The sequence below is a fragment of the Danio aesculapii genome, chromosome 19 (genome assembly GCF_903798145.1).
Source record: "Danio aesculapii chromosome 19, fDanAes4.1, whole genome shotgun sequence".
In the NCBI taxonomy this organism is placed as follows: domain Eukaryota; kingdom Metazoa; phylum Chordata; class Actinopteri; order Cypriniformes; family Danionidae; genus Danio; species Danio aesculapii.
Window position 1 is genome coordinate 28,310,760 of NC_079453.1, and position 27,424 is coordinate 28,338,183.

Below are 27,424 nucleotides of genomic sequence, written 5' to 3' on the forward strand. Positions count from 1 at the left end.
TTTATTTAGCATTTCTATATTCTTAATCAAACATTTGTCCAGATGATCTAAATAAAATAATCCCACATGAATGAGTACATTTTTGAGTATACACTTTAAAAATGTATAAAGAAATATACATTGTCTGTTCCATGTGGTCTGTTTATACTTTCTATAAAACTATTATTTGATGGATTTTACAGAAATTTATTATATTGTGACTAGGCATGGGATAATAACCTCTATCAAGGTATGATATGGTAATGTAAACATTTTTAAAATGTTTTTTAAGACCACAGTATCTCTAGCAGAAAAGATATCCAAAGATGCCGTTGTAAATTGTAAAGAAATCTGTGTTTTTGAAGCTAATGAAGACAGCAGAAGTCAATGATTCATTTGGAGTTATTCAGCCTGACATGTTTACTGCTCCAAAATACTTTAAATGTTCCATAACACAAAATATATTGTGCTCAAAGGGGAAAAAAGTTTAGTTTTTTATCCAGACATTTAAAAACGTATATTTTAGAGCAGTAATCACAATACCGGAAAACCGGGATGTTTTTATCCAAGATTATCATACTGTCAAAATTTTATACCAGCCCATGCCTAATTGTGACATATACTGTATATTGTTATCAAGATATGAGATGATTTATATAATTATATGACATTTTTCTCAAAACACCCAGATTTAACATCCCTAGTCTTCTCATCAGTCAAATCAATGGATGACAAATCCCCAAAAACACATTAAAGACCCCAAAGCAAAAGTGTTAAGGCCAAGTGATCTCAAATACAGGCTCTGGGGAAATCAGTCACAGGTCCAGTCCATACTAATAAGCCCTCGAACTGTCCCTGTCACCCTGCGGAGAGCGGCGTCCTCAGCTCCAATCAAAATGGCCCAGAACCACACCGGGTGCAAGTTTAACGAGACTGCTCTTTCCGTAGCTCAGGAGGGAACATTTGGGTCTGAATACCTAAAACTCGACTCAGATGAAATGTTCCTTCTTGCTTTATACCTCCTGATGACACAGCGCTTTTCTGCTCTCTAAATGTAGCTGTCCGTGGTGCTGAATTCTAATCAGTGACGGCTCTCTGCATGCGTGCGTTTCCGTTTGCATGTATTCATTCGGATCAGCGGGGGTCCTGAGCACATCCTCCTACTGCTGGGGATCAGAAACGATGCTCTCGATATATCTGAGAGATTGCATCTCACCAGTCTGGTTAACCTGGTTTAAATTCATCCATTTATCCAACTCTGGTTATGCAATAATCATAAAGAGGCATGCAATTTTCTCTATTTCGTCTGAGCAATCTGTGGCCTTATGTGTTTGTTTGAACAGCAGTGGTCTTGGTAACCGTTGTCATGCCAACCTCCACCCCCAGTCTTTCCTCCTTCTCCTGTATCTTTGAAGCGGGGTTCCAATGCAGACCCGTTCCGACCAATCACTGCGAAGCTCTTAGCAACACCGAACAGTCACAGGGAATTAACTGTTTGCGCTCTGCCTGTATCTCTGTGTGTTCTCCGTCTAAAACTCTGGCTTGCACTCTGCATATGTGTGCGTCTGTGTGTGTGTTAGAATTAGAGAGAGAGAGAGAGGGAGTATGTATTGGCATCTCCTGTGCGGGGGAGGAGGGACGCAGGTGGGAAAGATGGAGAAAAATAGAGAGAGAGTCAAGCAAACGGAAAGATACGGACAAGGAAAGTGGACGGTGTATAAAGCTGCTATGAATAGATTTCTTCGAGCAAACCTCAGGTGACAGCGTAACCCATGAATAATACGATGCTGTCACAACATTCCTCTGCACAGCTTTAATGAAGTCACACTGAATCAAGTACAAATTCCCATTTAAAGAACATTATGTTCATTAGCGTCCACCAAACCCCTATTAACATATCACAGCTGACCTAATACGCTGTAGTAAAATGTAAATTTGCACAGAAATCTCCTGTGAACAGAAAATCTTCAGCAAAGCGCTGATAATGACATTCCACACTGTTTGAATAAATAACATCAACAGCAAGCAAACACTCTTCTGGAATGACTAGTTCAGCGCACACTCAATTGCATACTATCAAACAGTTCCAATAATGGAAAGTAATTAAAGAGGCTCATGCAGTGCTCACTTACCATACTGTCATAGTGGATTAATTCGAGCTCATAATCCGGAAGAATATCCGTTCTCTTGTTCACCAGATCCAGGGCCATTTGGGCAGCAGGGAGACATGCTTGACCACCTGGCCATCCGCCACTCATAGGGAACAGGGCTCCGATGTAGAGTTTCTTTTTGCCTAGAACCGGGCAGGACCAGGAGAACAGTAAAAAAAGGGTGGCCCAAGTAAAGTAGGAAGTTGTTAGCAAGCTCCGTCCCCTGCTGTGCTGCTGCCAACTTAGTTTGGCCATAGTGGGCAAGAGTGTGTGCCAACAGTTTATGTTTTGATTATTTTACATGAAAGGCAAAGCTGGAGGAGTTTGACAGGAATTTTAGTTTTTGACAAAATATATATTTTGGATAGAATAATCACGTTAATACAGCACTGATAATTACCCATAAACTTCTATTGGACTTTAATATACTTTTACAGGTTGTACTCTTGTTTACGTTCAAGGCGAGACATAAACACGACACTGATGACTATTTAAAAGCATGAGCAAAAGCATACATCTTTGAGTGCTTTGCAAATTGCGTTACGTTTATTTTTGTCGCGTCAAACATTTGTGATTTACTTTATTGAGCATACTAGACCAACATTTTTAAAATGTACAAACTTTCAAAGATACTCAAAAAAGTTTTAAGTATCTGACGTTAAGCCCGACGATAATAAAATAACATTAATATGAACGTAACTGCGGTTTAAGATTTAGCATACTTGAATAACGTTAACGAATGCTAGCGACGAGTGAACAATAACAATCTGTCATAGGCTCAATAGTTTAGTACTGTAGACTTATACTCACGGTTCTCCCGAACACGCAACGAATAAAGCAAATATATAAACATAACATGTTTATTTTCTGGAAAGCGCAATGTTAGGCTATACACGGTCCACCGGAATCCTCTGCGCGCGTCTTTAGAAAAACGACAGGTTGAATTCAGTAAGAAAACCAATTAGCAAGGAAAAACGCAGGATGATAATGTTGTTGTGAACAATCGGTATAAAACGGTACGAAAACAAAAGAAACGGCAAACGAAGTCGCAGCAGTGAGTGAGTGTGTGTTTGTGTTCGTTGGATGCAGCAGGAGACTGAGGGAGAGAGTGTGTGCTGGGTTTATAGAGAGAGACGGCCAGCTCACGCGCGCGCTCGAGAGAGGGAGAGAGAGAATGTGTATGTGTGAGAGAGAAACTGTGAGAGAAAGAGCGCTAGCAAGAGGAGTGTGCGTGTGTGTGTGTGTGTGTGTGAGAGAGAGAGAGAGAGAGAGAGAGAGAGAGAGAGAGAGAGAGAGACGTAGATGTGTGGAGCTCATTTTCCTTCTCCGTTTCACAGAGCACTTTGAATTTGCAATCCCTTAACACAACCACTCTGGTTTATTATCCCCTCCGCCAACACCCGAACCATTCGCCTCCGATACACGTTTTTCTTTTTTATTTCTCTCACCATCTCTTTCTCAGAAGTTAATTTCCAAACATAATTTAATTTAACCAAGATGAGACGCGAAAGTACCCCATGCACCCCAAAACAATTACATCTTGACAATTTCACATTATAACTGTTTAGCTTGTTGTTGTCACTCACTTTTGTTATTGTTCTTTTGTTATTTTTGGTTCAGACCAAAAAAGTTAAAATGACTACCTGGTATATAGCAAACATTTAAATTATGCCAATGGCGACACGGTGGCGCAGTGGTTAGAAGCGTGGCCTCACAGCAAGAAGATTGCAGAATGAATTGTGCAGGTACAGGTGAGTTGATTAAACTAAATTGGCCGTATGTATGTGTGTGTGTGAATTACATGAGTGTGTATGGATGTTTCCCAGTACTGGGTTGCAGCTCCAAGGGCATCTGCTGCCCTCATCTTACAGTATGCTGGATAAGATGGCGGTTCATTCCGCTGTGGCAACCCCTGATGAATAAGGGAACTAAGCCGAAGGAAAATTAATGAATGAATAAATTATGCTACAATCTTATCAATTAGAATGAAATGAATTGGATTGTTGAATATTGAAAGATGTGTTTGCTTGATCATAAAGTGATCAGGTTCATGTTTGAATTTGTCACAAGCTTCAAATCAGATCTGATGTTTTTTACCGGTGCATGTTCATGTGCACAATATTTTCATCCTGATAAAGTGTTAATATGTTTATAATCTGTTTAAATGGTTTAAACCACTCATTCATTTGGATCAAGCTCTGTCAGATCAGAAAATATCATGTTTACATGAAGGTTTTTTCAGTGTTGAGCCATCATTCCAATTACCAATGGACTACTTGGTTGCAAGTAAACATAGCTCTGTCATTTTAAAGACATAACCCAATCATATAAAACAAAATAAATCTGATTTTATTATGTACACTCTAAAAACTGTTAAGCTATTTATTTAACCCAGTGGTTGAGTTAAAAATATTTGGTGCTTTGTTGGGTTATTTTTAACCTTTATTAGTTTATTTATTTAATAACTCAACCATTGGGTTAAATATTTGTTGCTTTGTCAGATTATTTTTAACATTTATTGTGTTATTTAATAACTCAACTAGTTGGGTTAAATTTTTTTAATTTCAACACTCATGCGTGCGTAATAATGTTTTTTGCGTTATGAAGTTTATTTAAGCTCTTTAAGCTCTATCGCAATAATGCAATAATGCTGGATTAGCTGCTCCATGATGGATATTTTATTTTGTAATATTATTATTACAAAACATTAAATTATTATAATAATATTTTATTTGATTGTATATTAAATATTATTTATTTACGTTAAAATTGTATTTGTTTAACTCTAACCATACAAAATATGGTAGAAAATGATGTTATACTAGGCACATTCAAATCAAGACTGAAAACACATCTGTTTAGCTGTGCCTTTACTGAATGAGCACTGTGCTATGTCAGACAGATCGCAGTGTTATGACTTTTTTTTTCTTTTTTTATTCTTTTATAACCTGTTTTAACACATTTTAATCTGTTCTTATACTTGTTTTTTTATTCTTGTTTATGTAAAGCACTTTGAATTGCCACTGTGTATGAAATGTGAAATGTGTATAAATAATTTACACTTCTAGATATTTATTGGGGGCCCCCAGATTTCCTGGGGCCCTAAGCGGCCACTTAACTTGCTTATTAGTTAAATCCACCCCAGTCTCCGCGTAGTTTTTTTTTTATATCCCTTTCACCAGCACTTTTAATTATTGACGCTTCATAGCCAATCTATATTATATCCAGTCAGCAAGGTATTACTTAATTGTAATGCTGATGTGTGCTTATAAAATGTGTAAAGAAGTCAAAAATGCACTTATTCCTGCTGGAAGGCGACACTTCCTGTGCCACGCGTGTATTAAATGAACAATGTAGCAACTATGACAAGAAAAAAAAAACATGCGTGCTTGATCATTGTATTAATTTTAGGGATGTAATCTTGTTCACATCCTGTTTTTGATTCATTTATCTGTGTAGCTGCAGTTGTTTACTTCAGATGCCAATGTTTATGCTTATTCAAAAGTACTGTACTTACAGAACAACCATACCAGTGTTTGTTTTAAATCACACACAGCCTAAAGATTGAATGTATCTTGAACCTTTCTAGACAGAACCTGCTGTAGACTACATTATGAATCACATGTTCGGTTTCTCTCACCCACACACCTTCATCTCCACTGCACCATCTATTTCCAAACTCACAGCCAGCGCTCACACTAATCCTGCACCTATAAAGCAGATACATCGTGGTAAACAGGATCCACAGAGAAGTGACTATGCGCACTTGTCTGTAGTCTTCAATAATGTATCTCCAACCTGATGGGCTGACACCGATCCTTCTCTTCCTCTAACTCTCTTCCTCACCTTCCCCCGAACCCAATGTTTTTCCTCCGAGCTGAGTGCTATTTTTCTACACGTTCAGTGGCTTTGCTAACACATTCGCCCTCTCACTAATCCTGAGAGTTGATGAGAATCACTGTAGCTATCTATCCGTTTTCCCGGGCTCCGTTTATTCCCAGAACACTCTTGACTGATCTTGCAACTTCTCTTGCTGCAAAAAGCAGCACAAGCCCTGTTACATCACATCGATTCTCAAAGTTACGGGTGACACGGGCCACGATCAAGCAGACTCGGAAATGAATAATGAAACCAGTCAGAAACACGAGATATGGCTTTCATTATGTGCTTTGGGTAATTCAGATTGTGGCGGTAATACGTTTTCGCTGGGGTTCTGGTGCAAAGCTGATTAGCGATTCCTACATGTTTTAAACAACACGGGTCGTTTTTGTAATCAAAACACTTAGCCTGGGATGAAATAGCTGTAGAGGTTTTCAGGCCACCTTTCTGTTTCTCTCACTCGAACCGTTTCGATTACCACATTCTCTCCGACATCAAAACCCAGAGGCGATGGTTATATATCAGAGAACTGGTATTAGCTTAGCAGCAGCTGCAAGTAGCCTGGGGTTGTGCCACTGATGAAATACACCCCTGTATGTGTGGCGAATGCAGAGTGGCGATTAACCTCCAGGGTGGCGCAAATGTTCAATTCCTAAACAGTTCACCCAAAAGCCAAGCACTCTCAAAATTATCACAAATGATTCGAAATAAGCATGCCAGAGTTTATAGAGATCTGCCAATAGGTGGCGGTACAACAGTTTGCTGTTTTTAATGGTCAATTACCAGACTTTTCTGTGTTGTAAAGACATAGGTAGTTAACTATGATAATTGCTGCTTGCAGCTACTTCATCTCTGGCAGCTATTTCATCTCAGCCTAAGTGCTTTAATTACAAAAACGACTCATGTTTTTTAAAAAAAAATGTAGGCAACATAAGCTTTGCACCAGAATGTCAGCTAAAATATATTACCTTAAATATCTAAATGACCAAAAGTACACAATGAAAGACATTTCTAGGCCCATGCAGAATCTGCACGTGCAGAAATCCGAAGATGTTTAGCCCAGCGAGTCTATTTATTTACTTGTGTAAATGTGTGTAGTTATATTAATTCAGTTTTTAAATTAATTACAGTAATATTATTGACTAATATGAAAATGTTCATATAATGTATTTAAAATACCATTTGTAAAGTAATATTTTCTGTCTTTCAATAGATATTTTATATGAGAGATCTGCTTTGTTCACTAAATAAGTGGATCTAATTTGATTTACATTGTAAACATTACAAAAGTAAACATAACACAAGTTAAAATGGTTTTATTTTTTATTTAATGCAAGTTTTTAGTTATGATACTTCCGCATAAATACGCAGATTTTTTTTTACAAATTTATCTGTTGAAAAATATCTGCAGATTCTGCCTGGCTTAGCCATATCTTAAGGCCTATGGCACAAAACGGTCAGATCTCATGCTCAAAAAAACAAAAAGGATATAACTTGACTGTAACACATAATTGTAGCACACACTATAGCATAAAAATCAACAAATTAATACCAATTCCTATTTCACTGGGATTAAAGATCTGTTCAGCTCGCTTTGATCATCAATCATTATCAAATGTGATCAAGAATGAGTTTTACAAGTGTAAAACGATTTAAAACTGTGCATGTTTGTAAAAAAAGACAGTAAAACTGCTAAGTAATTCATCACTGCATAGTGTCAGTACAATAAAATAAAAGAAAAAGCTTCAGTTCTGGTTTGTGGACGTTAAATCAGTAACATAATGGATGTCCATATACATCCATATTGGATGTCCATATTTGTGACTCATCATTGCAGAAAGGCTTGAATTAACTCCACAACAAATACAATAGATAGACGTTGATAAAGTTCTTACTGTAGTAAGGGAGATCTGCTTCATTCTTGTCTGTCACTGTGCTGTTTATCTATGTGAGACATGCACGTGGGAACGGTGGGCATGGAGATCCAGTTTTAAAGGCACAGGCAACAAAAACAGCTACAATAACAGTTCAAATTTCCCAGGTTTAATAAGGTATAATAAATAATCTGTTGGGTATTATGAGCTAACACTTTACAGACACATTCTGGAGACACAAAAGATTTACTGTATATTAAATCTTGAAAAAGAGTTAAAATATGTGCTCTTTAAATGAAAACAAAACGTTGAAGTTTTGATTCCGCCACATGGCACAAATTATTCTTTAGGAGAACAGCTATTTTAACATAATGCAGTGATTGGTGATCGTTTTTTACTCACAGTCCACATGCTCTTACCTCGCTTCTTCTTTTGCCAATCTACATGTTGATTGCACATGTATTATTTCAATTATTCGCACTTGTTCTTATGATAGCTGATCTAATTGGTATGCTAATATTGATGTTGCAGCCTCTGGCAGAGCTAGAATCAACCATATGGTTCAGAGATAATTTCTGTAGAAAAAGAACTTCAGCAAAGTAAATAAGTATGTCATAAACAATTTTGGGCCATTTTCCATTGATTTCTTCTTTGATATCTTTCAGAGTTGTCCAATATACCTGGAGGCCAGCTTCAACCCACAGACTCAATGGAAGTTTATAGCAAGTCTGGAGGCACTGATTAGAAGATATTGGCGTGCACCAAACCCAGGTTTTGTTACTTGTTCCAACATATCATGCTACCATTATTGCTGTATATAGGCTGCAAAGAAGACTTTTTTTTAAGTGAATGGCATTTAAACTCTTCTTTCTTCTGTTTATCGCAGAAGTAGATATTCTGGAAAATGTTGGAAAAAAATGTAGGCCATTTAAGTTGCATAGTAAAAAATTCCCTGCTAAGGATGTCAGTGGATAAAGGCTTCCAATATTCTTCAGAATATCTTCATTTGTGTTAAACAGAATAAGAAAAAACAGAAGGTTTGGAGTAAGTGGAGGGTGAGTAAATTTTCATTTCTGGATGAACTATTCAACTTGTACTCAACTTGCTTGTAAAAATAATTATTTCTCAACATACACAGATTAAATGCACACTCATCCAAATATATCAAAGCAAACCTTGAACCCTTGGTTAGTAACAGCACTGTGTGCTAGAATCTGATGTGCTCATCTTTTATTGCCTTTTCATGCTAATGAATAAACGGATAAATTAAATAATCAATATTAGGTTGATATATTCATCAAACAAATAATCAGTGTTTACCAACTGTAAAACATGTTCATTGTAGTATTCCTCACTATATACTTTATCACACTATTCTGTTGCACTATGAATTTGCTGTTTATTACAATATCAATTTTGTTATACTGGTTTATTGATATACTATATAAATGGAATGTCCAGTCCAAAAACTGCAGCTAGTAGTAGATACACAATTACTTTAAAAGATTATACAAAACTGAAAATTCTGTTAACGTTTAATCTCCCTGCATTTGTTTCAAGCTTTTTTGACTTTCTGTTACACACAAAGGGCACTATCATACACCCGGCGCAATTAGGCGCAAGACGTGCATGGTGCAATTTGTTGCTATTTTCAGACCAGTGTAACTCTAATTTTTAAGATTTGTGCCACGTTGTTTAAATAGTAAATCCATTTGTGCCACTTTGTGGACACATGGGTGTGCTGGTCTAAAAGGAGGTGTGTTAAGGCGTTTTGTTGGTGCGTTGCTATTTTGAGAAACTAGACCGTGCCATTGACCAACTAAAGCTGGTGTACAGTCCAGCGCAGAGCGTGTTATTTACTGTATGCGCCTATGCCAGTACAAACGTACAGATGCTTAATACACACAGGATGTACAGCAATACACAAATATCTTTACAAATGAAAAAAAATCAAGGATTAAAATGTTACAAAAATTATTATTTTCTACATAAATATAAAAAAACACTACCTCCATGCCTTCTTCATGTCCTGGAGCCTTTTATTCAGTTTATTCATGATTGCATTTGTATATTGTTAATATTATTAGCAGTATTATTTATTACATGCATATTTATATTTGTTTTAATAAAAACAAGTTTAGATTTGTCCATTTGTTGGGTTTTGGAGACGTATGCATCACCATATGCAGCATAAGGATAGGACGTGTGTTTGGATATAACTCAGTTTTTTTGACCACACTTTGTTATTATTTTTCATTTATTCATTTACTGGAAATTAGAACTGAATTTAGAAATAGTTTTAAAACAAATCTTTACGCTTAACAAACGAAATTAAATATTTAGGCTAATGGATGACTTCAGTGACGCACATACAACAAAAAGCAAAAAGTCAAAGTAAAGAGAAAGTAAAAAGGCCGAATGGAGGAGGCTCATTCTTTATACTCGCACTGCAGATGGTCTGCTTAACTGTTTTCTCGCTAGTGAAGCGTTCAGTTTTTCCACTTAAAAAGTCCGCCATGTAAATAGCAAATGTGCCAAAAGTGGATTCGGACACAACTTTAACGCTTTTGCGCCATTCACTTTAGATTTTGCATTTATATCCTTAAAATAGAGCCCAAAGAAGGAATTGTGAAGAAAGATGTAAACTTTTAATCATTTATTTTAATAGTAATTGTTTTTCATAGTTTTCCCAGTTTTCAGTTTTATTCAAAACATCTTTTGTGTTCAACAGAAAGAAAAAAAAACTCATAGAGGTTTGGAATCACATGAGAGTAAGTAAACAGTGAGTAAACTGTCATTTTAGGACGAACTATCCCTTTAAGAGAAATGATCACCAATTGAGACTTCTGTCAAAGGTCAAGTAGACAGTGTAAAATCTAAACTCACACTATGCTCTTTATAAAATCACAAGAGAAGTTCCTCTATTTATCTAAATGTAGAGTAGTCAATCTGCTGAAGTTCAAATTGAGCACAAGAATGGGAACACAAGGTGGTTTGAGTGACTTTGAATGTGGGATGGCTGTTTTTTCCACTGTCCCTCGATTGCGGTGTCTTTTTTTCACTGAGTGCCATGTCTCAGGCTTCTCAGAACAGGATCGCGACACAGCAGACTGCATGTCACCGGAATTAGTATGGAGATCCGCACATGCTTTTTGCGAAGAATGTCAAGGTTGAAGGCGACTGGGGGAATATGAGGCAAAACTGCCTCTCGAGAGAAATCTCGCCGCTGTCATGCACAGCCCCGCAAAGCTGCAGCACGTGGAGGTCAGCAGCTCTACCCCAAACTCCCTCAGCATACAGAAAGAGCTGGCAGCAAGCCGCCGACGTCCCTGTGGGCCACCTTTCACTGTCTCTGCCAGTAATTCAGACACCTGATGCACTCCATTGCTGCCTTAATGGGACCAATTAAATCACCCTCTTCAGATCTAAAGGCACGGAGCATTTTAAGATACAGCCATATCCACAATGTCTGCAGGTTGGTGGGGAGTCAAATGGGATTGATGCTGAGATAACCATGTAATTCGACATCTAATTCAAGTTTAAGTGAAGCTGCAGTCAGATCTCCTGTGTTTGATGGGCTCATGCTCGCTGTTGGAGAAACGATCTAAATCTCTGTCATTGTGTTCTTGTTCTCTGAATGTTAAAACTACAGATGGTGAAGTACTAGACCACTTTGCTTCTGAGTGCTAAATAACTCAATTCTTTAAAATTATTGTATTATTTGATAAGAATAAGAATGTCGTATTTGATTAAGTATTTTAAACACAAAGTAGTCACTCAAAGTATTTAATAAGAAATGACACCTTATTATGTTTTGCTCCAGGGCTCTGAAGACAATGTTCACACTAATTCAGAGCAACTGCAAAATAGTTCATTTTAATGAGTGCAAACCTTCAATGTGTTAACACACATTAAAAGAAACCAATCCTTAAAAGTCATTTGTTTGAGAGTCATAGTACATAATGAACTGGGAAGCATTGCATGTTTTTGACTGCTTTACAATTTCAAGCAATAAAAAGCTGGTTAGACTCGTATAAAAACTGCTTATGAAGAATGTTGCTGAACCTAAAATTTGTCTTAAAGATGTATTTTTAATATATGATTTGTGTTTGTTTCATTTGATTATTGTTCTAAACTGGCTTTAGTTCAGCTTCAGTTCAGTCGTGTTTAGCATAAGATCATCCTCCATAACCCATGTTTGTCAGTGCGGTGTTGTTGGTTTTAACACTAAATAGCACAAAAACTGTGCAACTGAGCATTTAAAGCGCACCTATGATGAAAATCAACATTTGTAAACTGTTTGGACAGAACTGTGTGTAGGTATAGTGTGTCCACTGTCATATTGGGGTAATATAAACCCTACAAGTCTCTTTAAAATTTCCTGACGTCAAAATAAGACCCAAATCCCAGTGATTTTGAGGCCTACTGCAATGTGATGTAGGAGTGCGGTTTTCCTCGCCCACCAAAATGTTTGACAGGCACCATGTTTCTGTAATAAGATGTATACACATGCTCACAGAACATTTATTTTAGCAAATAAACTGAGATTAAAATATTTGTTACAACTCTGTAATTTTTATCAGAAATTGCTAATTTTGTCAGTAAACGCTAATGTGTGAGTGTGCTGCAAACGACATTTGTGTGAGACTCATCATTTCAGAAAGGCTTGAATAAACTCCACCATAAATACATGAAATAAACTTTCTTGGTAATTTTGATGAATGAGCTGTATTTCACCTTCATCCTTCATCATCGTCTGTCTGTCACTGTGCTGTCTATCTTACGTAACGCATGATGAAAAGCAGGCACGCACGCCGGAGCGATGGGCGGGAAAAAGCAGCTCATTTGGATTTAAAGCCACAGGCTAAAATGTATTCTTACACCAAAATGGGCAGATTCTGGAGGCTATAATAAATAATCTGACAGGTATTTTGAGCTAAAAACTTTCCAGACACATTCTGGAGACACCAAAGGCTTATCATACATCTTGTAAAAGGGATAAAATAGGTGCCCATTAAATCCAAACTGTCACTTTTCATAGGTATAGATGTTTGTTTAAATACATTTTACATTGATAATGGCAGGTTGCAATGTCAAGCAATGAAAAAATACAGGTGATAACTATACACACAGGTGACGGCATTATCAGGAGCCTGACGTGATCTCACAATTTGACATAATAATGTGGAAACAGCTTCTAATACTTCTTCACGTCTGTTGTAAAGACAACAATCAGCAGAAACTTGAGGTTTGGTTAGGCGTTGTGTGTGTGCTGGACTGATTTAGCTTTACCTCAAGAATGGATCTGAAGACTGAAGTGTTTTTGACATGGTAAAAAGGGTGTTTATTTACACTACCATTGGGAAATTTAACAAAAATATTCCTTCAATAATTTTCCTTCAGCTTAGTCCCTTATTTAACAGAGGTCGCCACAGTGGAATGAACCACCAACTGTTCCAGCCTATGTTTTATGCAGTGGATGCCCTTCCAGCTGCAACCTAGAACTGGAAAACACCTACAAACACTCGCGTGTTCACACATGCATTCATTGTCCACCCAATTCACCTATAGTGCATGTCTTTGGATTGTGAGGGAAACCAGAGCACCCAGAGGAAACCCACACGAACACAGGGAGAACATGCAAACTCTACACAGAAATCCAGAACTCGAACCAGCGATTTTTTTGTTTTTTTTACTTTTTTGGGGTAAGGCGACAGTGCTAACCACTGAGCCACTATGCCGCCCTTAACAAAAATATGTTTTCTGAATGAATCTTTTCATTAAGACCCTAAATAACCTTGAGTAAAATCAGATATCACCTTTAAGAAAACAGAATCAGTTTTTGATTTCCAACTGTATTTTAAATAAGTGGCTGCAAAAACATTTAAGTGTGTTCAATCCAGGTGCTCCAGTAAATATGGTCCCTCTTACCAAAAAAATCAGACATTACTCTGTAAGTGAAGGGCAGCAGCTCTACAGCCATTTAACTTGCATTACCAATATGCCGGGGGCTTGGAATTACAACCTAGCCTTAATTACAGGATTGTGTTGAGGGATCTTAATTGAGGAGCTTGGGTTTTATTTATGCAGTATCTCTCTTGCTTGGCCATCAAGCTTGGGAAATGTTCTCATTACGGGAAACCACTGACAAAAGCCAAAAGCATTATAGAAAACAACTATACAAGCGTGTTTAATAATATCCTGCAAACAACAACTCCTAAAATCAGCTGTCATGGTGTGTTTGGTCATTAAAATGTCAGATCATGCCAAGATGTGCTTGGTAGAGAAGAATGAGCACTGCTGTAACCTACCATCAAGACTCATCTTGTGGAAGAAAATGACACCCCATCGACATCAGATTCATAAGAGAGACTATCATTTTATGAAGAAAGACATCCCCTGCAATTGCAATCGATTCTTTGACCTCCGCAGACAAGCGGAAATAGGCGAAGTGACAGGTGGTTGCTGGCTAATGATCATGGTTGCACAAGTTGCCGTGCCATGCGATGGCTGCAAGGTCACAGCAGGAGCCTGTGATTGGCTACTCTGGTTGCCAGGTCACAGCTGGGCAGTTTGATTGGTTCTCGAGGTTGCCAGGTCATCAGTTATAAGGCGCCGCCGATAAGTCTAGCATTCTTTGAAGAGCACAAAGGACGAACAAAGGTGCCTGCTGCTATTTTTTCACACAAGATATAATTCAATAAGAAAGCACTCAGTATGCGGAGGAGAATCATAACCAGACATGCAAATAATGCATGACTTTGTGTAAATAAACACCCAATCCCCTACAGACGGTCTGGGGTGCGATCTCAGCATCCAGCCAAACGCTTCCCTCTCATCACCCCAGTAATTCTTCAATTTGTCCGCCGTGGAGTGTGTTCTCCAAACAGATTTGTTAGATTTGACACCAAATTTCATTTACTGCTAAATGCCAGGGTTCGGAATTGCATCGTCGCCCCAATCCCCAGGCCTCCCGGAAGTAAATGAATCGGAGAATATTAGGAGACAGATCACTCAGCCGTCAAGAAAAGACTGAAGAGCTGAGGCAGGATCAAACACGGAAGAAAAAACACAGCTCGCCACTTTAGTCCACGACTGAGAAGTTACAAAGCGTGAATGTGTTTGTCGCTTTCATCACAAAAGCAACAGAAGAATTTAGCCGTGCCGTGATTGTGGCGCAGTGAGCGAAGTGCAACCGCAGCTCCCGGCTGCTCTGCTGAATTGGAGTGTGAAATATGACCAGGCGCTGCTTAATAACACACCTGCTGTTTTGAACGTCTGTCCCTCTAAATCCTCCTCCTAGCCCACTGACGGTTAGCGCTCCTGGCTAAAATGCGCCAAAAAGCCATGTTCTCTGAAGCATACGGTTCTCATAAATTACTATCTGTTGGCTGCGTTCAATTGCACGCGGTTGCCCTATCAGATCATAATTACGCAGTTCCATTATTCTCATTGGGAGCACCCTATGTAGCAGACAGCAGGTAATGACAATTTCTAAATGACCTCCGTAAAGTCTTGCTGAGAAAATATTCCAGCGCTCTACTGTTGTCAGATGTCATTCTTATCGACTTTGTTGAGCTACACTACAACTCTGTGGTCATCATGGTGGAGCTTTTTTGCCTTTTTTTCTTACACATGCTCTGTAATAAGAGGAATGGTAAAAATATTAATTGACATGAATGCATGCTAGATTAAGCTGTGTGGTTTGCAGAATCTGGTTGATTTCCAGACTGTCTCCAGTATCTGCCTACTCCACCTCCTCCTTCTGTTTTTGGATTTAGTCTGTTTGGCTGCATTTACATTGTTGGGTCTGAAGCACAATGTCTGTTTACATATCAGAAATGATTGACTAATCCACCAATTTCTTCTCCACCAATTTGTTGAAAACTCATCTAAATTGATCTACATTGTTATATACAATACTAAAGGGATAGTTCACCCATAAATCAAATGGTTCCACATCCTTTAAGAACTTATTTTTTTTCTGACGAACACAAAAGAAGATATTTTGAAGAATGTTGGAAACCTAGTGATGTTTTATAAACAAATTTCGGGAGGAGCACGCACAGAAGTTTCAGTATCAAATACGTCATTGACAATTATTCTATTATCCAATCAGTTCTAGACCAAACCCCTAAATATACCAAAGCTGTCTTACCTGCAGCATCTTACGACTTTAGCATCCCTCCACCACCCCGTCACCTCACCTCTTAAGCATTACAATCCCGGGGGGAGCGTTCTGGGGCCAGGCTAGATACTTTGCTCGAATCCCTATTCCTCTCTGTTTCCTGATGAGAGGAATAACTCGAGTTCGGGTGTCTTCCCCGAGCTCAGAGCCCTCTCCCCGGACAGCACGCCAAATACGCTTTATTCTGAAACTATTGCAAGTGTGAACTCGTGAATTGACATCTATGGTACAGTAGGAAAAACAAATGGTACTGTATGGTAGTCAATGGCTATTAGTATCCTACATTTTTCAAAATTTCTTGATAAATGTTGACATCATTTTTATTTTTGTGTGAACTATCTTTTAAAGTGTTTGCAAGTAGGTTTTTCTCTATTTTAGATAGTTTGACTTCTCATAAAACTCTAATAAAGCTCAAAACAAAATTGACAGTATAGCTTATAGAGAAGGGATTATACAAACATTAAATAAATCAATTAATTCATCAATTAATTTATTAATGAATGGTAAATTTGACATGCTACCATGAAGAAGTACAGGACTGCTGTCATTTCAACCACATTTCAGAAACCTTGGCTAAAATTATTCTTTCTGTTCAATTTTTTTTCCAACGTTTACATTATAATTTAAGAATAATTAAAGATCTCTGAATATGCTTTTAAATTTAGTTTTTAACAGAGTATTCTTATTTTTAAGTTTCTAGATGGTTTATGCTCAGAGATACTGATATCTCAACAGCAATCTGTGATTAAATGAATACCCATTTCAATAGTCAAAAACCAGTCACGTTGCACAAAACTAATACATCAAATGATTTGAAACTGGAGACCTTCCTAAAGTCTTTTTTATCCTCCTATAATTTGGCTCAATATATCAGGTGAAAATGTATTATTTTGACCCTTCTACAAAATTTAGAAATATATACAATAGTGACATTTAATGGTTTGGTTTTCTTTAATGTTTATGTATTTCTTTCACCAAATCTAAAAAAAATATTTTGAAGCATTTCTAAAATAAAGAGGTTTAATCAAATATCAGTCATTTTCACTCTTAGTGCAAAGTTGAAAGCCTTTACATTACAGTACATGGTTCACATGCAGGAATTTCTCATAGATATTCAGTAAATTGTGCATGTCATGTAGCATTAACTCTAATGATTGCTAATGTGTATAAATGTGCATTTGTGATGAAAAATTCAGATGACAAGTAATGCACAGAGGCGTATGAATTCTGTCAATCAGATGTCTCTGAATAGTACATCAGGGTGGAGAGAATGATTATCATACAATCCTGCAAATAAAAAAGAACAAAAAAACATAGAATATTCTATAAATGTACATCTAATTTTATTGCATAGCTGTTGCTGACATTACTTTAAAGCTTCCACTCACTTTATTGATTTGAATAATTCCAAATGTTGCTCTAATATATGCTGCACTGTTGTGCCAGGAATATGCTTTAGTAACTTGTCAACGGTCTAAAATTTTTTCCAAAATGACTTTGGATTCATTCCTCTTTTTGGATTGGAATCCCACATAATTGTTTGTTAAAACCAGCAAGTAAATTGAAATATCTTGTGGGTTGTGAAAAAAAGCAGACATTTCCAATTTGGATGGCAATAAAATCACTAATCCCTGTAAATGCTGAAATGACCTCAATAAATAAAGCTAAGAAAGAAAAAAAAGAATTAAAAGAAGAACCAAACCATTTTTCTGCTATCAGATATAAATAAATATTTGGGGTCCAGACCTTTTTTTTGTAAAATGATTTCTAACGCATCAATTGACAGAAAACAACTGCAAAAATTCAGCTTCGATATTACAGGAAAGTAATTATATATTTACATATGGTTATACATTTTTTTAATCCCAATAATATTTTGAAATATTACAGTTTTTACAGTATTTTTGATCAAATAAATGAAATCCTAACCACTTATCTTGAAAACTACGAATATTTTGGCTAGTTTTTTGGTTAAATTGTATTCCTGACAACACTAAGCAAATTTTGAGTTTTTTTCTTATAATGATAACATAAAAAAGGTCAACCAGGCTGTTACGATCCCTTCAGACCCTGTGTTCATTGCAATGGACATCACATGTCAGCCCATGTTTTATTTACATACATTCTTTGGGAAGAGGGGGTTGGTTCCTGAGCAGTTTATCTAATTTAAATCCTGCAGTCCATGACAGTGGAAAATTGTAATCCAATCAAATGGCGGTAAGGCACAGCATGTTGTAATTTGAAAAAAAGTCCACTACACTGAAAAGCAGCATGGCATCACTTCACTACAGACAAAGACGTAAGCCACATTTACAATGTTTTTATTCAGATTTATTGATATGTTTGCCAATATTTCATAGATTGTATGTAGAAAAAAAAAGAGGGATTGCACTTACTAATTAAAGTTTAAAATCTTTTGTAACATTGTAAGCTTTAGATTTTTAGGATTTTTTAAAAAATGTCTGTCCATTAGGATGGACAATGGCTTCAAAATCTGAAATTAAATCTCCAGTAATGCTGATTGAACCATATATATATACACATATATATATATATGTATATATATATATATATATATATATATATATATATATATATATATATATATATATATATATATATATATATATATACAGTATATAAACTATAATGATGTACTAATACATTGCTGAAACAGTTTCATAAGCAGAATATACAGATCTTGAAGTTCTTGAGCATATAGCAGATACAAATATCTCAGATGTGGACATTATGTGGAGTGATGAGGAAGATGAAGATAAAGTTTGTTATAAACAAGCTCCAATTTATACAACAAAAAGAGTAAAAATTTTGTGCATCATTCCCTTGTAGCGAACTAAAGGTAAGATGGGCGGTAATACTGTGGCTGAAGCTGTCAAGGCAGGAAAAATGCAAATGGTCAGATTTTGATTGATTGATTGATTGATTATCAAAACAAGCATTAACTCTCACTGATTAATTCTTTACCTAAAAAATAACAATGTGTGCTAGCAAAATAAATATACACTCAACCAAAAACATATATATATATATATATATATATATATATATATATATATATATATATATATATATATATATATATATATATATAATTTTGCTGCTAGTTCAAACTTCTTATTTAAAATGAACTGCATCAACACAATTCTTGATTTTTAGAGGACAAATTAATTGTTTTTTGTTCAACCCACTTAAATTTGTAAAAACAATTAAGTTAACTTAAATGATTTGTGTTGGGACAACATGAAGGAATTGTGTAGAACCCAGCATTTTTAGTGTAGTTATTTTTGATTTCATACAAACTTTAAAGAGCACCTATTTTACCCCTTTTACAACCTGTAAGATAAGCCCTTGGGGTCTCCAGAATGTGTCTGTAAAGTTTCAGAATACCCATCAGATTATTTATTTTGGGTATTTTATTTATTCTTTCCCATTTAAGTGTCTGAATACATTGTAGCTGTTTTTGTAGCATGTGGCTTTAAATCTAAATGAGCTGCTTCTCTCCACCCACTGTTCCCACATGTGTCTCTGCTACTCATCATGCGTTACGTCAGATAAACAGCAGTCAGTGACAGAGACAGACACGGATGAAGCTGAAATACAGCTCATTAGTCAAAAATCCCAAGTCATTTTATTTCATGTATCTGTGGTGGAGTTTATTTAAGCCTTTCTGAAATGATGAGTGTCACACAATTGCTGTTTGCAGTACACACACACATACACATTTTAGCGTTTACTGACACGCGGTGATTATAGCGGTTAAGAATTACATAGCGATTTTATTGTCTTTATTACAAACATGCTGTTTTAAAAAAGTTTTAAACTTATAAAACAAATATTTTAATCTTACATTTTTTTGGCAAAAAAAAAAGTTCTGTGGACGTGTGTATATATTATTATGGAATTATGTTGCCTGTCAATCAATTCAGGGGGCGGGAAAAACCGTACTTCTACGTCAAATTGCGGTGGGCCTCAAAATCACTGGAATTTGGGTGCTATTTTAATGACAGTAAATTTAAAAAAAGAGACTTGTTAGGTTTATATCACCCCAACACACACTGTACCTGCACACATTTCTGTCCAAACAGCTTACAAAAGTTGCTTTTCATAAAGGTGCCCTTTAAGCAAGTTTTTAAGGGCTAAAAGTTGAGTGCTGATATACTGTTTTGCGAACATTTTGAATTCAATCTAAATTATGTTACTCCACTTTATTCTTCAATGTATATCAAGTCCTTTAGTGACCCTCTTTTTTCCAAAAGAATGGTAGTGTGCAATATCTCATATTTAAAACCACATATGAAGTGGCCCAAAAAATGAAGTGCCAAAAACTCTGGCTCTCATAAGTGCCTCCATAATTGCGGCCTTCAGCATCTCTCCAAAGTTTCACCTCTGTGGCCATCATTTATCCCCAACTTTCACCCTACCTGCCCATTTATCTCCTCTCCCCCTGCTTCTCATTTGGCTGGATGTGGTAGCGTTAATGTGATCTGCCATGCTTCAGTAAAACACATTCTAATCTCCCCGGCTCTGTGGGTAGAGTTGGCCCCTCTCTGCTATTCCTGGCTCCGTCATCCCTCATGTTTATGGTCCATCTCTTATGACGTGCTTGTCATTGGAGCGCTCGTTTCATTGTTCGAGAACCCTTGTGTTTTTGCACCTTCACGGTTTCAACGAATAGGCAGAAAAGGGAATAAGCGGGATTGATGCCGAGATGTTTGCAGGGTCTCCAAAGGGAAAGCGGGAATCCGAAGGAGGATAGGCATTGATAAAGCATGTAACGAGTCAGATGTGTTTGCATCAGCATCTTCCCATCGCGTACAGTGGTGCAATAAGCATTGTATAGAAAGTCCTCTCATTGGTTTCATTACGCACATGCGGCGGGGATAATTGGGAAAGGAAACGCACATAAATGACATTGTAAACCTGCTTACGCCACATTTAATGCAATCATTTCTCTTGCGATCGGCGCAGTGCGGCTCATTATTTTCAAATAGCCTTCAGGGGCAGAGAATGCTTGTATTCAAATCAATGGTCACATTATTAAACATACACAAGAGCTTGACAGGGTAATAGAGAAAGTGTGAGTGGGAAACGTAGAGGCTGAAAGAGGAAGGAGGAGGGAGAAAGAGAGAGAGAGAGCTGAGCTGGTCTGGAGGATTAGGATGCTGGACGTGGATCGTTTCTCTCTCAAACGCTGCCCACAGGTTAGCCACTTAACCTAGTCAGTGCTGTTGATGATCGGCTAGCGTGATGGAGGTCAACAGATACGCTGATAAATCACAGAGCTGATGACGGCGGCTCCACTACTCTACTTTTAAGGCCACAGCTGCTTTTTCAACACACAAACCGTGTGGGGTTCGTGCGGACAGGGAGGTGAGTGGATATGATTAAGTGTTTCAGTGCTATGCTTAACCCTGGGTGGTTTTGAACCCCATGTTGGGCCACTTTTGACCCTGGGTTAATCAATGTTACACAGTAATTTGCAGTTAACACCATTTTAAAATCATGGGTTGAATTAGTTTTGTGCTGGAATGTTACTGTAGGGTTGTTTAGTGGCAACTGTGTGCAGTTTCATTATCTAATAGTGTTGATAACTGCTAATTTAACCAAGGACTGAATTATTATGTAAAGTGGGGTTGAAAAGGCTGAGATCACTAGTGTAAAAGTCATCTGCTCTAGTTTTTTGTTCACTTTCAGCAATTCAACATTCAGCAATTTAAGTGTAAAGTTGCTGTGGAAAAAAGAAAGATGAATTTCTTTGTGCAAAATCTTACATTTGTACATTTGTGTTTGTGCAAAATCTTACATTTCTTATTTAAGTCTTAGTCTTGTATTACTTAAAATGCACAATAACTTTTCAATCATGGTTTACTTACAATTTCAAATGAGAGATTTTAAAAATAGTAATTTTTTAAAGTCTCACATTAACCAAGGCTGCATTTATTTGATCAAAAACACAGTAAAAATCATATTGCAATATTAAAAATATCATTACAAATTTAAATAACTGATTTAATGTATTTAAATACATCAATGTATTTAAAATATATTTTTACAGTTTTATTTATTCTTGCATGCTAAAAAATTATTACTGCAGTCTTCACTGTCACACGATCCTTTAGAAAACATCCTAATATGCTGATTTGCTGCTCAAAAAACATTGCTTTCATTCATTTTCTTTTCGGCTTAATTCCTTTGTTTATCAGGGGTCGCCACAGCGGAATGAACCGCCAACTTATCCAGCATATGTTTTACACAGCGGATGCCCTTTCAGCTGCAACCCAGCACTGGGAAACACCCATACACTCCCGCATTCACACACATACACTACAGCCAATTTAGCTTATTCAATTCACCTATAGCGCATGTCTTTGTACTGTGGGGCAAACCGGAGCACAGAGGAAACCCACATCAACACGCAGAACATCAAACTCCACACAGTCATGCAAACTGACCCAGCCGGGGCTTGAACCAGCAACCTACTTGCTTTGAGGTGACATCGCTTCCCACTGCGCCACCATGTCACCCAAGAAACATTCCTAATTATTATAAATATTATCGACATTGAAAACAGATGTGATGCTTAATACATTTGACAGATTGTGACACATTTTTGCAATGAAACAGTATTCATAAGAAATTGATTCTTTAAAAAACACTTTAAAAAACACGCTGAATGTACTGTAGTTGTACAATTCAGATATTAATGGGTCACTACACACCAAAACACATTTTTTAAAATGTTGACAGTCATATATATGTCCCACGTTGCTAAAAACACTATGAGGACACATTTATTTCACTAAAAAGTGAAAATTGGTTGTTTTTGCGTTGTTTCGAGCAGATTCGTTCTTTCGGTTTAAAATAAATTTTGAAGCAACATCACGGTGATGAGATCATTGTGTAAATTCACAACTGTGCACATACACATGTTTAAACTGGGTTTACAATCAAATGACTATAGATGAATAGAAGTCAATGGCAGCAGGTGGGCAAGCAGAAAAGTTGAGGTTACTCATTTTGGTAATTTTCTAGAATGAAAACTGACGCTAGATGAAACTGATCATTAACCAAATAGATTGTTCAATTTGATTTAATGACTAATAAAAAATACTATAATCCATTATAATCACTCCATACATGAAAGATACTTCAGTTGAGTAGCTTCATACATTACCAAAACCAAATTTAACAAAAAGAACTGCATGACAGACTTCATCTCAAATCACATCCTATTTGCTCTCTCTCTCTCGCTCTCTCTGGCTTTCTCGTAATAAAGGCAAACTATTTCGTTAAATAAAAGTAAAACATTCACAGTTTCGAATAATGTCTTATTACTTTATCTATACTACCAAAAATAAAGAGTCTCAAACTGTTTTGGCTGGTAATGACAAAATCATTCATTGTGCTGGTACATTTGAGTTTTACTTTGATTTATTTAATCAAGTAGTTTGATCACAGTGAGCCATTTCCAAACTTGCTTTTCTCAGCACTGAAAGCCAGCCCACATCAGGTGCATTTCAGACATTGGGCTCTATTTTAACGATATAGGCACAAATTCTAAAGCGCATGGCACAAAAGCATTAAGGGCATGTCTGAATTTGAAATTTAAGGGCGGAAAAATACAATTTGCGTCTCATCACATGGTCTAACAGGGTTCTGCTTACTCTCTTAATGAGTTATGGGTGTGTTTTGAGCATATTTACATGGCAGACTTTGTAAGTGGAAAAACTGAAGGCTTCACTAGCGAGAAAACAGTTACGCAAAGCATCTGCAGTGCAAGGATAAAGAATGGTTTAATACACATTTAAATTAATTAGTTAAGTGCAAAGATTTATTTCAAAACTATTTCTAAATTCAGTGCTAATTTTCAGCAAACGAATAAATGAACAATAATAACAAAGTGTGGTCAAACAACTGAGATATATCCAAACACACGTCCTATTCTTATGCCGCATATAGTGATGCATACGTCTCCAAAACCAGACAGATGTTTCAAATCAAAAACAAATCAAAGTTTGTTTTTATTAAAACTAATATAAATATACATATAATAAATGATACTACTACTAATAATAACAATATATAAATGCAAATTGTCATGAATATGTAAAGATATTTGTGTATTGCTGTACAGCTTGTGTGTATTAAGCAATGAAAAGAGTTTTGGACCCACATAGGCACATAACTAATGCGCTCTGCGCTGGACTTTACACCAGCTTTAGTTGGTCAGTGGAGCAGTCTATTTCAGATGCTCAAAATAGCAATGTGCCAACAACGTGCCTTAACACACCACCTTTTTAGACCGGAATACCCATGAGTCCACAAAGGGGTGCAAATGGATTTGCTATTTAAACAACGTGGCGCAAAACAGGAAAAGTATGAATGCGCTGGTCTGAAAACAGCAACAAATCATGCCATACACATCTTGCACTTTATTGTGCATAATGTATGATTGGGCCCATTGTGAACTTTGTGCAGAAAAATGCTAGAAGATTGGACACTGGATAGAGATTGGACATGGACATTTTTTATTTGCTTTCGGATTCTTTCACAAGCTTTTTCACTTTTCAATTTCATTTATTCTCATTTGTAAAAATAAAATAAAAAATAATCCTTGTTACAGCAGTCAGTTTTGACATGAATAAATAGCCTGTATTGTTTTTTATGAAAATGTACAATTTTTAAAAGAAGATCCACCTCCAAACCCCTCCTATAACCCTACATCCCATTGCGAGATGAGCAAACCATAGTAAAATGTACAAATGAGATTGTACAATTAGCCACTAAACCAAAGCGTTATGAATTGCTGTGAGATAGCATTGGAATAAACTATAATAGTCTATATGACAGCACTCATATATGCTGTTTTTATTATGCAGAGAGGGGCTTCGTCTTCACTCTTGCTGGGGTATGCAGTTTGAGCTATGCCACTGAATAAAATATTACAAAAATTACTTCTCTGTGCCATCTTTGGAAAAAAAAAATCCCACATGAATGATTAAGACAGTGTGTTTAACATTTTAATATCCAAACTATCGACAATTTAACATTCAGCCTCATTATTAAACCCAAGTCTTGTACAGTGTGGTAGGATACAAAAGCCAGTGTGTTGAAGTGAGTTTGTGTGCTCTCCTAAGGGAACCAGCTGCGAAAAGTGTTGCATGGTGTCAGACGTCACCGACTAGGTGTTACAGAAGTGTCATTTTCAGGAAGTCACTATGGCAGGTGTCTTAACGTATGTGACAAGTCCGTGGCTGCGGTTGTGTTTTATTTCAGCAACGTGCGCATCTGCGGGTGCAGGGACTGGAAAACATGCACAGGAAAATAGCAAACAGGAGAGTTTTTTGATAGGTGCGAGCCGTTTCTGCCATCCCAGGTTATAACATTCTGTGATTGTTCCTGAATAATTTATTGGCGCTTTTAAATAAAACGCGACTCAGAAAATGAGGAGGGCTCCTGCTAACCCTTGTTTATTCCCAGCGGCCTGATTCTGGAAGCAGATTCATAGACTTCCTCTGTTGAGAATGAGATTAGGTTGGGTGCAGAAAGCGGTTGCAGGTTTGAGTGGGCATTGTCGAATGTCATGTAAATGCCATAAGGAAAATCGATCCAAATCCAAATCGAAAGAGACCTTTTCTTGGCTTGCCCATGAATTATGACATGCACAGAGAGAAACGCAGCATTCAAAAGTGCACAAAAACATACACAGCATAAATTAAAACCATCTCCGACGAGCGTGACGCTTTCTTTCTCACGCATTCTGAAACGCTTTCATATGATGACCTTTTACATGCTGTGAGCTCCTTCGATTGGTGCAGAAGAGAGATAGAGAGTCACACTGGCGCTGTGTGCATCCTCTCTTAATTAAAATCCTCTAATGCGGCACGCTGCTCGATGAGAATGGACCAATCACTGAGCTGTATTCTCAACACCAATATTGAATGCCAGCATCTCTTAAAGTCCTGTCTATGGAGGGCAGCAGTGGGATTGTCTAATGACTAAAAGCCATAACAAACACCAAGTCTTCTTTATTCGCCACCTTTTCAAGAATCAATACACCACATCATCCTGTCTTTCCAAATAAAGCCTAATGATATCCTCGGACAGCGCCAGTTCTTTTTAAAGGGCCAGACAGTGTGTACAATGCCAGATCCAAGTCTAATAAAGTACAGTATTGTTCCGATCAATAAGAGGCTTGTTATTTGTGCTTGTTAAAGCTAGCATACCTAATATCGTTTCTCATACTTTGGGTTAGTTATTGGAACATACTCCAAAACTAACCTTAGTATTATAGTTCAGTTATACCTCAGTTTAAACAGTTAACTGGCAAGAGACAATTACTTTATTGTTGCTAGGGTGTTGTAGCTGGTCTTTAATGTGTTCCTATATGAGAATCTATTTTTTATACGCTCATTTCTAGTTATTTATTTTAAAAGGCTGTTGCTGTTGTGTATCTAGCTGGAAAGTCAGGTGTTTTGGCTGGTTGCTAGGCATTCTTGTATACATTTGGAATTTTCTTTTTTGGCTGGTTTCTAAGACTATGTTGGGTGAAATGTTTTGTTTCTACAAGAATTTCTTGTTTTGGGCTGGTAGCCCTGCTGAAAAAAAAACAGCTTAAACCAGCTTGATCAGCTTGGTTTAAGCTGGGCATAGCTGGTTTTGGCTGGGCTCCCAGTCTGGCTAGGCTGGTCAAGCTGATTTTAGCTGCTCATCTCCTAGCCTGAAGTTGGGGAGTCGCGGAAGAAAGTATAAGTGAACAGCGGACAGGGGGAGGAGGACGGTTGAGGAGGGGAATCGGTAAAATTAGATTTCACATATGCTATGGTGTATCTGGCTGGTAACTAAGGTATTTTGGCTGGTTGCTAGGCATTCATGTTTACTTTTGAATTTTTTGGGGCCAGTTTCTAAGAGTATTGAGGGTTAAATGTTTTGTTTCTACAAGTGTCTTGGGTGTTTTGGCTGGTTGTTATGACGTATTGGTTGATTTTTACATTTAGATGTAGCTCTGGTGTATTAAGCTGGTTATTAGGATGTTCTGGCTGGTCTATGCAGTTATTGTCTGGTCTCAAAGAGTCTCTAGGGTAAAATGCTTTGTTTCTACAAGTGTCTTGGGTGTTTTGGCTGGTTGTCAGAATGTTTTGGGTGATTTTTACATTTAGATGGATCTATGGTGTATCTAGCTGGTAACTAGGGTGTCTTGGCTGGTTGCTAGGCATTCATCTTTCAGTTTTTTGTTTGTTTGTTTGTTTATTTATTTATTTGTTTTTTGGCTGGTTTTTAAGAGTATCTAAGGTAAAATGTTTTGTTTCTATGAGAATCTTGTGTGCTTTGGC

General features: G+C 37.0%; 1 protein-coding gene across 2 annotated transcripts in view; it reads right to left on the reverse strand.

The window, feature by feature from the left end:
* Positions 1–27,424, reverse strand: part of gabbr1b (gamma-aminobutyric acid (GABA) B receptor, 1b) — a 226,353-nt gene that overhangs the window by 101,726 nt on the left and 97,203 nt on the right. For both annotated transcript variants that reach the window (XM_056480451.1, XM_056480450.1), the window contains exon 7: positions 2,112–2,272. In XM_056480451.1, the coding sequence (XP_056336426.1) occupies positions 2,112–2,272 (161 nt within the window). The remainder of the gene's footprint in view (positions 1–2,111; positions 2,273–27,424) is intronic.